The sequence below is a fragment of the Callithrix jacchus genome, chromosome 10, assembly GCF_049354715.1.
Source record: "Callithrix jacchus isolate 240 chromosome 10, calJac240_pri, whole genome shotgun sequence".
In the NCBI taxonomy this organism is placed as follows: Eukaryota; Metazoa; Chordata; class Mammalia; order Primates; family Cebidae; genus Callithrix; species Callithrix jacchus.
In genome coordinates, this window is record NC_133511.1 from 3,231,519 (window position 1) to 3,243,570 (window position 12,052).

Consider the following 12,052-nt stretch of genomic DNA (forward strand, 5'->3'; position numbering starts at 1 on the left):
GTGTGTGTATGTGTGTGTGTGTGTGCACATTTATGCTATAGATTGTATTTGTAATAGATAAGTTAAATGAGTATTATATCACAAATTATATTATTAAATAGAAATATTACTATTAAAATTATATTTCTTCTTCCAAACTATGTATGATTGTCACTATTACAACTTACTTTTGGGAAAATGAAATCATCATTTTTGAGCTTAAACATATTTAGTATACTTTCTGGAATTATTTTCATTGAGCAGCTGGAGATGTAGATTTAATGTAGCCTTTAAGTGATGACAAACATGTACCAACTTACTAAAAAAATGAATTTTAACTTTTTTTCCTTTCTTCCATTTATCTGATGCCAAAATTATGGTATGTAGATGCCTGCTATTTCTTTCTAATATTATGTTAAACAGATTATTTAAAAATCATTTTATTACAATTACATAAAATTTTGCCTTTTCCAGGATCCTCAAACCATCCACTAGATTATGTGTTAGAAATTGTAGCATATGAAGCACGGCGCTTATTTCGTGACAAAATTGTTGGTGCAAAGGAACTTCATTTATTTGACATCATTTTAACATCAGTGTTTCAAGCAGATTGGGGCTCAGACATACTAGACAATATGTCAGGTAATATAATAGAGCTTATGCAAATATAGAACTGTTATAAGGATTTTAGAGTTATTTTTCTTATCTGCAGCATGATTTTATAGCTCTAAACAAATAAAAACTTTGAATAATTTTAATATTAAATTTTTGATAAGGTACTGCTGAGGCTTTTTTGCTGGATTTCAGCAATCATTTTTCAAACAAAATATAATGGCAATAATTTTCTTCTTAGAAGAAGGGAGTTCAGGCCATACTGTTTTACATTGGCAATGCAAGATTATTTTAATAAAAGTTTTTTTTTTTTTAAAAACAGTTACATGTATATAAAACATGAAGATCATTGGGAAAATCTGTATTTGATTGTTATGACTTTTTACCTAAGAGCAATGGCCATTCTTATTCCTGTCACTACCTATAGTGTCATTAGCATAGAACTTAACATATGCTTGTTACATCCTCCTCTATTGTCATTGTAAAGAAAGCATAACACCATTCAGTCAAAGCAGCCGTGTTGCATTTGCAAGGACTACTGTTTACTAACCAGTCTGCATTTTGAAAACTACCGTGGGAGTTAATGTATGTAATATGAAAGTCAACTTGGTGAGAGGGCTTTTTGTTAAAAGAAAATTACAATATGAAAATATTTTCTAATAAAACTGCTGTCAGGCCACAAAATGTGCTTATTTTTTCAGAGGATAAAGCTGGGCTTCGGCCGGGCGCGGTGGCTCAAGCCTGTAATCCCAGCACTTTGGGAGGCCGAGGCGGGTGGATCACGAGGTCAAGAGATCAAGACCGTCCTGGTCAAAATGGTGAAACCCCGTCTCTACCAAAAATACAAAAAATTAGCTGGGCATGGTGGCGCGTGCCTGTAATCCCAGCTACTCGGGAGGCTGAGGCAGGAGAATTGCCTGAACCCAGGAGGCGGAGGTTGCGGTGAGCTGAGATCGTGCCATTGCATTCCAGCCTGGGTAACAAGAGCGAAACTCCGTCTCAAAAAAAAAAAAAAAAAAAAAAAAGCTGGGCTTCAAAAATATTTTATATAACAAATATATTTTATCCAATTACTTTTAATGGCAAAACCACAATTAATTCTACACCAACATACACATTTGGTATATTGTACCTTTGTAGATTTGATATTGGTTTGAGATCCGTGACTACATATCCTAAAGAGAACCTTAAAGGTAGGAAAGATGTTTAGATTGACAGAAGGAATCTTCTAGGTTCTCCTGACTTTTTGAATCAGGAAATGAGTTTAAGAAAAACTTCAGGAAGGATGAAATGTTGAGAGAAGCCTGATAATATTAATAGTACAGAGTTTTCTTAACTTTGATTGAAGGTTTATGTCATTATGGTCTGTAGCTTGCATGGTTTAGTGTGGAGAGGCTTAGGTTCTTAAGTGGTGCCATTTTTCTCATTCTGAAAATTGAGTCAATACGGTCTGTTTTTGCAAAGAAAGTGGCATATTCTTCAGGCCTAAGGTAGTATTGACACCTAATTGTCTGAAACCTCTGAAGAGTTTGGTATCTTTCAGAGTCTCTTATGTAAGACTCAGTAAATAAAATATGTCCTTTTTTGGCATTTTCCTCTTCAGTGAAGGGCTTTCTTTAAAAATACAGGTTAGACGTATTATATCTAGGCATATAGGATTTTCACATATTGAAAGATTAGCTAAGAGAGATCCAAGATGGCTGATTACTAGCAGCTCAGGATTGTAGCTCCCAGCGAAAGCGCAGAGAAAGAGAGGACGCCACGCTTTCAGACGAATTTTTTGCTCACGGACCAGGAGGTTCCCAGCAGAGGAGCCCCACGGGTTGCCAGTGCAACTCTTGTGGTCTGTGCGTGGTTCTTGGTGCAGAGTAAATGGGACTGGCTCCCTTTTTGGTCGATGTTTGGAGCTCCGGGAAGGCAGAGTTGCCTATTCAGCTGCTTGAAAAAGGGACTCAACAAGGAAGCCAGACCGGAGATTCCTGGGCAGAAAAGCACCACGAATCTTTGACCGCTGTTTTAGCTGGTGTGGTGGGTTGCTCAGATTCCAGCACTGGGAATCAACAAGTTGGATGTCCACTCAGAGACCTAATTTGAAAGTCAATCATTACAAAGATGACAGGTGGATAAATTGACAATGATGGGAAGAAACCAGCGTAAAAAGGCTGAGAATACCCAAAATCAGAATGCCTCTCCCTCTACAGGGGATCACGGTTCCTCATCAACAAGGGAACAAGGCCTGATGGAGAATGAGTGCATTCCAGTAACAGATTAGGCTTCAGAAAGTGGATAATAAGAAACTTCTGTGAGTTAAAAGAACATGTTCTAGCCCAATGTAAAGAAACTAAGAACCTTGAAAAAAGGTTTGATGAAATCCTAATGAGAATAGGCAATCTAGAGAAGAATATAAGTGAATTACTGGAACTGAAAAATACAATATGAGAACTCCGCGAAGTATGCACAGATTTTAACAGTTGAATTGATCAAGCAGAAGAAAGGATATCAGAGGTCAAAGAACAACTTAATGAAATAAAATGAGAAGACAAGATTAGAGAAGAAAGAGTAAAAAGGAATGAGCAAAGTCTCCAAGAAATATGGGACTATGTGAAAAGACCTAATTTACGTTTGATAGGTGTACCTGAATGTCATGAAGAGAATGAATCCAAGCTGGAAAATATTCTTCAGGATATTGTTCAGGAAAACTTTCCTAACCTAGTAAGGCAGGACAATACTCAACTCCAGGTAATACAGAGAACACCACAAAGATATTCCTCGAGTAGAACAACCCCAAGACACATAATCGCTAGATTCACCAGGGTTAAATAAAGGAGAAAATTCTAAGGGCAGCTAGAGAGAAAGGTCAGGTCACCCATAAAGGGAAGCCTGTCAGACTCACAGCAGATCTCTCAGCAGAAACCCTACAAACTAGAAGAGAGTGGGGGTCAATATTCAATATCCTCAAAGGAAAGAATTTTCAACCCAGAATATCATATTCAGCCAAATTAAGCTTCATAAATGAAGGAAAAATAAAATTTTTCATGAACAAGCAAGCACTCAGTGATTTCATCACCACCAGGCTTGCTTTACAAGAGCTTCTGAAAGAAGCACTATACACAGAAAGGAACAACCAGTATCAGTCATCCCAAAAACTTACCAAAAGGTATAGAGTATCTCCGTAATGAAGAATCTATATCAACTAATGGGTATAATAGCCAGCTAGCATTAAACGACAATATTAAACTCACAAATATCAATATTAATCCTAAATTTAAATGGATTAAATGCTCCAATCAAAGACACAGACAGGCAGATTGAATAAAAAGTCAAAACCCATCGCTATGCTATATCCAGATCCATCTCATAAGCAAGGACACACAAAGACTCAAAGGGTTGGTGGAAGACTTACCAATCAAATGGAGAGCAAAAAAACAGGAGTCATAACTTTCATCTCTGACAAAATAGACTTTAATAGTAACAAAGACTAAAAGAAACAAAGGACATTATATAATGGTAAAGGGATCAATGCAACAACAGGAGTCAATGATCATAAATATATATGCACCCAATATAGGAACACCCAGATACATAAGACAAGTTCTTAATGACTTATAAAGAGACTTGGACTCCCGCACAATAATAGCGGAAGACCTTGACACCACATTGTTAATATTCGACAGATCAACGAGATAGAAAATTAACAGGGACATCTATGATTCGTACTCAGACCTGGAACAAGTAAACTCAGTGAATATTTATAGAATTCTTTACCCCAGGTCCACAGAACATACATTTTTCTCTGTATCACATTACACTTATTTTGAAAGTGACCACATAATTGGAAGCAAATTACTCTTAAGCATTTGCATAGCATTTTACAGACTTAAATGAAACATTGGTTGGCTGTTTGTTTGTTATTTTCTTTCCTTATTCCTTCCTGTCTCTGCTGTTAAGCACAACTATTGGCATAAAAGAGGTTTTTAGTACCTATTTTTAGATTGCATTACAGCCTGGGCAATAGAGCAAGACTCCTGTTCTCTCTCCCCTTTTCTTTTTCTCTTTCTTTCAAAAAAAAAAAAAAAAAAAAATTAGCCAGGCACGGTGGTTCATGCCTGTTCAGATTTTCTTAGCCAAGAGTTATCATCAGCTCTGATGAGACACGTGTACACATGGTGTGCTGGAAATGCTTGAAACTCTTTGAAAGAAAATATTATGCATTGTATACATATGTAAGTTTACTATAAATTTTATGAGTCAACAGAGTCACAAAATCCAGACTGTGAATAAATGATTGATTACTATTCAAGTCACTCATGTCATTGACCAAGGAGTGTAGTTCCTACCTAAATGTTGTTTTATATTTTTGTTTATCTTAATGAGTAAGACAAAAAGAAAAAAAAAAGAATAGCTAATTAAGAAAAATTTAATTCTGGAAACATAAAAATAAACTGGATACATTCTTGGCCTTAAGAAGATTGTCATCTAATGACAGAAACAGATATAAAAATCTTTGCTTACAATGATAACTATTGTTAGTGTAGTTAGATGCCACAAAGGTTTGTGAAAGTAGATGATTAAAATGATAATTACAATGGAATATGGAATGTTTTATAATTAATATAATTTTTCTGAGTGTGTTTGAGATAAATGTTGGATAGTAGGGTTGTAGAAGAGGTGGAGATCAATTCTACAAAGTTACTTAGAACCTTTTTTTTTTTTTAAGACTGCTGAGTTGAAACAGTGGGAGTTAACTGTTAAATTCAATTTTTTATTTTTGAGATAATTATAGATTCACATGCAGTTATAAGAATTAATGCAGAGGGAACACATCTACCTTTTACGTAGTTTCCCTTAATGGTATTATCTGGCCAGATTACAGCATCACAGCCAGGATATTGACATTTATACAGTTTAGATGCAGAGCAGTTATATCAGCACAGGATCTATAACGTTAGCCATTTCTAGCCATACTCACTTCTCTCCCATCTCCTGGAAACCACTAATCCATTGTTTCTTTGATTTTGTCATTTCAAGAAAGTTATCTTGACTCAACGTATTTCTCTGGAGATACCTGCAGATTGTTGTATTTCAATGGTTCATTTCCTTTTATTGCTTTTTAATCTGTCATATGGATATACTACTATTTCTTTAACCTTTCATCTGTTGAAAGATATCTGGATTGTTTTCAGTTTTTGGCTATTAGGAATAAAGCTGCTGTGTGTATTCTTGTACAGGGTGTTGTGTGAATGTACATTTTTGTTTTTCTGGAATAAATGCTCAGGAGTGCAATTGCAGGATTGTGTAATACTTACATGCTTAGTTTTTTAAGCAACTAACAGACTGTTTATCACAGAAATATTGTTCCATGTCATTGCCAGCATTTGGTGTTGTCACTATTTCGTATTTTAGCCATTCATTTGAGTGTTTATAGATATGATATGTCATTGCGGCTTTAATTGGCAGTTTGCTAATGGCTGGTGAGGTTGAACATCTTTTCGTGTAATATTTGCTGTTTGCATATTTCTTTGATGGAATGTCTTCATGTCTTTTACCTATTTTCTAATCATATATATATATATTTTTGAGGCAGAGTCTTGCTCTGTTTCTGAGGCTGAAGTGCAGTGGCACAATCTCTGCTCACTGCAACCTCCACCTCCTGGGCTCAAGTGATTCTTCTGCCTCAGCCTCCCGAGTAGCTGGATTTACAGGCATGCACCACCTTGCCCAGCTAAATTTTGTATTTTTAGTAGAGACTGGGTTTCATCATGTTGGTTAGGCTAGTTTTGAACTCCTGACTTCAAATGATCCACCCACCTTGGTGTCCCAAAGTGCTGGGAATATAGGTGTGAGCCACCATGCCCAGCAATTGTTTGATTTGTTACTGTTGAGTTTTGAGAATATATATATATATATATATCAGAGATATCAGTCCTTTGTTGGATGTATGGTTTGCAAATATATTCTACCTCTCAATAGCTTATCTCTTCATCTCCTTAACGGGGTCTTTCACAGATAATAAAAAAAGTTTTTATATAATTTTGTGAAGCCTAACCTATCATTTTTCATTGTATGGATCTGTTGATGTCAAGTTTAAGGATTCTGTCTAGCCATAGATTCTGAATATTTTCTCCTGTGTTCTCCCTAAAAGTTGTATAGTTTTATGTTTTACATTTGAATCAGTGGTTCATTGTGAGTCAGTTTCTATAATGTGAATGAGTTAGGCCAAGGTTTATTTTTGTGCCTATGGATGTTTCTTTGTTGAAACATCATTTGTTGAAAAGGCTATCTTTCTGCCCAGCGTCATTTGTTGAAAAGGCTATCTTTCTGCCCAGCGTCATTTGTTGAAAAGGCTATCTATAATCTTTCTGCCTGAATTGCTTTTGCAGCTATGTTAAAAATTGGTAATGTGGGTCTATTTCTGGGTTCTCCATTGATGTATGAATCTGTCCTTCTGCCAGTACCACACTGACTTGATTAGCTACTATAAAAATTGTGAAATTGGTTTAGACTGATTCCTCCTACTTTAGAATTCTTTCTCAAAATTATTTTAGCTATTTCTGTTTCTTTGTCTTTTCATATAGATTTTGGAATAATATTTTCTGTATCCATAAACAATGTTGCTGAGATTCTAATAGGAATTGCTTAAATCTGTATATTGGTTGAGAGAAAATAGACATCTTTTCTCTGTTGAGTCTTCCCATTTTCTTCATTTATTTAAACCCTCTATTTATTTAGATCTTTGCTTTCTTTCATCAGGTTGTGTAGTTTTAGCATTCAAGTGTTATACATGTTGTGTTAGATTTATACCTAGTTTATACCTAAGTTTTAAAGCATATTCCAGACAAGAAAGAAACGAGGCTTGAGAAAGCTGGAGTATACGGTACAGAGGCAGATAGAAGATTCAAGCAGCCAGAGAAGCCAGATTGTAGAGGGCCATCATTCGGAGTTTGGTGTTTTATTTTGTTTTAGGAAATGGAAAGCTATATGTAATATTGGAGTGGTGTGGCACAATCAGGCTTTGTTTTCATATGTGTTACTCTAGTAGCAGTGAGGATGTACTTGAGGATGCAGAGACTTACAGCAGGGGTATAAGGTGAGAGGCCAGTGCAATAGTCCAGGTAAGAAGTGATGAGATGTGAGGATAATAGTTCAGTTTTGTGCATGTGTTCGAATGTTTGTAATCCTTTTTAGTGTCTTTTGGAAATCTACATAGAGTTGATCATTTATGAAGATAGGAAGCATGTTTGTCTTACTCAATACTTATCTCAAGCAGAAAATACCTTGTGTAAACATGGGTGCTTAATAGGTAAGTATTGAGTGAATAAATGCATGAATTATATGTCTACTAAGCAATTGGAAATACAGGACTAGCCTAGTATGTAGGAGTTTTGCCTAGAGATAAGAAGTAGGTGAGCTTTTGGTATATAAATAGTTGATAATTTAATTGACAAAAAAGATGAAATGATTTGGGGAGAATTTTAGAATTAAGGGACTAGAAGGCTGAAATTGGACCCCAGGGAATATCAGTATATAAGGGATAAAGCAGAAAACTGAAAAGGACTGGTAGCTGTGGCATGATAAGTAGAGTTATGTAGATCCAAGTGCAAAAGAAGAGATTCACAAAGCTCATGTTGGGGTCATGATTGCAAAGAAGATTTAGATTTGGAGATTATGACTGTATTGTTATTCCCAAATAAGAGTTTTAGTATTGTAGTCTGTACAGATAGAAAATAATATAAAACATGTGCTGGTGAAAGTAGGGAGAACATGAAGTAGCTTGGGTCCGGGGAAGGCAAGGTTGTTATTTTAGGGAAGTGTAGAACTGAGCCTGTGGCAAGGATGCGTGGTGGAACAGCCTCCAGAAGAGCTGGGAAGAAGTTCACTGGAATGGTGAATAGACTTTCCTTGTATGGTGACAGGAACGTGGCTATAGGAAGACTTAAGGGAAGACTGGGGGATTTTTGTTTTCCAATTAAAATTTCCTTAGTTTTTCTTTTAAACATTAGGACTCTTTGCTGTTAATACATCTATGTTCTTTCTCAAGGAGAGTTTTGAGATTGTTTTATTTGCCAATTTTATGTGAGGTATTTTTAACTTAGAAATTTTATGTAGATTCTGAGGAAGAAGAAAAATGGGGCAAACTGAGAGCAGACAGTTGGGAACAGTGGGAGAAAGGGAGAAGGAAACCAGTTCATTTCGGGAGAAAGGAGTGGGGGGCAAAGTGATGCCATCCATCACTTTTCAGGTAGAGTTAGATATTGCAATGGAAGGTCTTTGTATTTCCTTTTATTTATTTATTTTTTTGAGATAGGTCTCAGTCTGTTGCCCAGGCTGGAGTGCAGTGGTGTAGTCATGGCTGATGGCAGCCTCAAACTCCTGGGCTCAAGTGATCCTCCTGCCTTAGCTTCCCAAGTAGCTGGGACCACAGGTGCATGCCACCACACCTGGCTAATTTTTAAATTTTTTGTAGAGATGGAGTCTTACTTTGTTTCTCAGGCTGGCCTTGAACTCCTGGGCTGATGTGATCCTCCTGCCTTGGCCTCCGAAAGTGCTGATATTGCAGGTGTGGGCCACCTTACCTGGCTCAGTCATTGTATTTCACCTGATTTTATTGACCTTACAATGTACATTTTAAAGTATTTTGCCTTTGCCCTTCTGGGGATGATCTTATCTGGGTTAATTAACTTAAAATTGTTTAGTAAGCAATGTATTTGTTGAATTCTCATTGAAAGTAATGCATATAAAGTAAAAATATTTATTTCTGCAGATAGTTTCTATGTTACATGGGGAGCTCGGCATAATTCAGGAGCAGGAGCAGCCCCAGGGCAACCACTACCTCCACATGGAAAACCGCTTGGAAAACTAAACTCTGCTGATCTCAAGGATGTTATTAAAAAGGTATAACATGAATCATTAATTGTAACCGGAATTTAGTCATTATAGTCTTTTAAAAATATTTGTTGTAAAGATTTTGAGGGCATGAATATGACAGATTGTGGAATAGGCAAAGCTGATTGTTATCTTTTGAATTTAGTCCATTGTGGCAGATGTAATGAGATGCACATGTACTTACATAGATATGTGTAAAATCTAAGATAATTTTGGGCAAAGGTATCATGTTGGAAATATTAATGAGGTTTAATATTAATCAGGAAATTACTCTGGAGCAGTGCTTGTCAAAGTTTAGACAGCATTAGAATCATGTAGAGGATTAGAAAATACACAGATTCCTGGGTCTCATTCCCTAAGGGTCAGAGTCACTAGGTGACCCAGATAGTCCGGATGTCTAACAGGCTACCAGATGAGGCTGATGCACTGGTCTGCTGAAACTTTGAGTAGCACTATCCGAGACAGTTTCTTTCTCTTTTAAAGTTTAGTTATAATCAAGAAGAAGGAACAGTATTGCAAATGATTGCTTTAAAAATTAATATTTTTTTTGAATGTTAGTGTGGATTTTATATCAGGAAACATTGTTTCATGGTCTGGTAAACTGATTTGTCTGGAATGGATGTTGCAAAGTTTTGAAGTATTGAAAGTTATTCAGAATGTGAAGTCTAATTGTCCTTTCTCCCTTCCTGCACCCTATCATGTCGTCCCTGGTAGAGCATGGTACCTGTGTCACCTTTTGATTCATTCCCAAGCAGTGCGAAAGAACAAACATTCACAAAAGATTTTTGAGGCACTTGGTTCCTAGAGTTTGGGGATTTTTTTTTTGTGGTCTATGCACACTGATTCATAACTAATAAAATTTGAGCAATTTTAAAGTTTTATAATTAACCTGTTATCTCATGCTCCTTTTTACTCGTGTAGTAGTGGCCAAAAATAACTGATTTTCATGAACCCTTGAGCTTGTTTGACACAAGTTTTTCCTTAGAGAGTGCCAATAAAGCAGGGTTACTGGATATATAAAATATTGAGTGTGAGATATGTAGTCGCTTCACCTTTTTTCTTGAATGTATCAAAAATATAATATTTTAATTTAGATAACATTTTTATTATAGAATTAGGGCTGATATTAACTATAACATGTTCTGATTTTTTAAAAGGGTCTTATCCATTATGGACGAGATAACCAGAATTTAGACATTTTACTTTTCCACGAAGTCCTGGAGTATATGTCCAGGATAGATAGAGTGCTGAGTTTCCCTGGAGGCTCACTTCTGTTAGCAGGGCGCAGTGGCGTGGGTCGTCGGACCATCACTTCTTTAGTCAGTCACATGCATGGAGCGCTCCTGTTTTCGCCAAAGATTTCCAGAGGGTATGAACTGAAGCAGTTCAAAAATGATCTCAAACATGTGAGTTGCTCACTCTCTTTTGCTTTGTTTGATTTAAGATTACATTGGTTTTTTTTCTAAACATCTTTATGGCCTTTAATTCTCTATTATACAACATAGTCTTTATTTTAATTTAGGTTATTTTTTCAAAGATTATTTGAAAATTGTATTTTTGTGTACAGACAGGAAAGAGAATACTACTAGAATTTCTAGGACCCAGATACTCCAGGCTATGGGATGTTAGACATGAATGATAAACAGAAGGATGGAATTTACATAGGAAATATGTGGGTAGAGATAAAAATGATCTGCTTGTTTTAATTTTAATGGCCTAGCTGTAAAATAATTAGTATTTACTTATGGGTTGGATTTACTTTCCAAATTATATGGACGAAGTTTGATTTTTAATTACTGAAATATAAATAAATAAATAAACACGATACTGACATACTTTACATACATCATGTTAAGTTTTAACTACCAAAAATACTTAAAGGGTCCTGAAAAATTATTTTCCTTATTTTGCAGGTGCTGCATCTTGCAGGAATTGAAGCACAGCAGGTAGTTTTACTTCTTGAGGATTACCAGTTTGTATATCCTACGTTTTTGGAGATGATCAATAGCCTTTTGTCCTCAGGCAAGTGAATAGTTTCTATTTAAATAAAATAAAAATAATAATGTAAAAATTATAAGTAACATTATCTTGTGTAAACCTTACTTTGTTTTGGAGGATTTTTGGCATGGTTCTTACTTAGGTGACATGATGTTTAACATGCTTATGGCAGGAGAAATGAGAGACTCTATCTTCATAAAACATAGAATTTAAGACATAAAAATTATTGTTAATATTGAGTATTGATGAATGTTCTGAAACATTGACTCTTAAGTATACATTTGCTGGGTTATTATCTGTTATAACCTTTGAGAAAATTGTCCACCAGGACTTACTAAAAGCTGTGCCATGATCTTTGATGTACCATTCTATTTTCTGTAGGAATTTAACTCACAGAAATAAAATAACTAGTATGTAAGAAAATAGGTAGCATAATTTATAATCACAAAAATTTGATAGCACCTTGCTGTCAGTAGCGACCTGATTGTATAACTACATAATAGTATAGCCTTAGTATGGATATATGAATATACATATATTCCAGATATATGGAATTCCACAGAATTCTACACATAAGTGC

The 12,052-nt window shown here is 35.6% G+C and overlaps 1 protein-coding gene across 8 annotated transcripts in view; it reads left to right on the forward strand.

Moving 5' to 3' along the window:
• DYNC2H1 (dynein cytoplasmic 2 heavy chain 1) overlaps positions 1-12,052 on the forward strand; it is a 375,588-nt gene that overhangs the window by 84,943 nt on the left and 278,593 nt on the right. For 7 of the 8 annotated variants that reach the window (XM_078339343.1, XM_035263991.3, XM_078339345.1 and 4 more), the window contains exons 47-50: positions 454-621; positions 9,353-9,483; positions 10,632-10,880; positions 11,388-11,496. In XM_078339343.1, coding sequence (XP_078195469.1) covers positions 454-621; positions 9,353-9,483; positions 10,632-10,880; positions 11,388-11,496 — 657 coding nt within the window. The remainder of the gene's footprint in view (positions 1-453; positions 622-9,352; positions 9,484-10,631; positions 10,881-11,387; positions 11,497-12,052) is intronic. The other variant, XM_078339341.1, reaches the window with a different exon arrangement.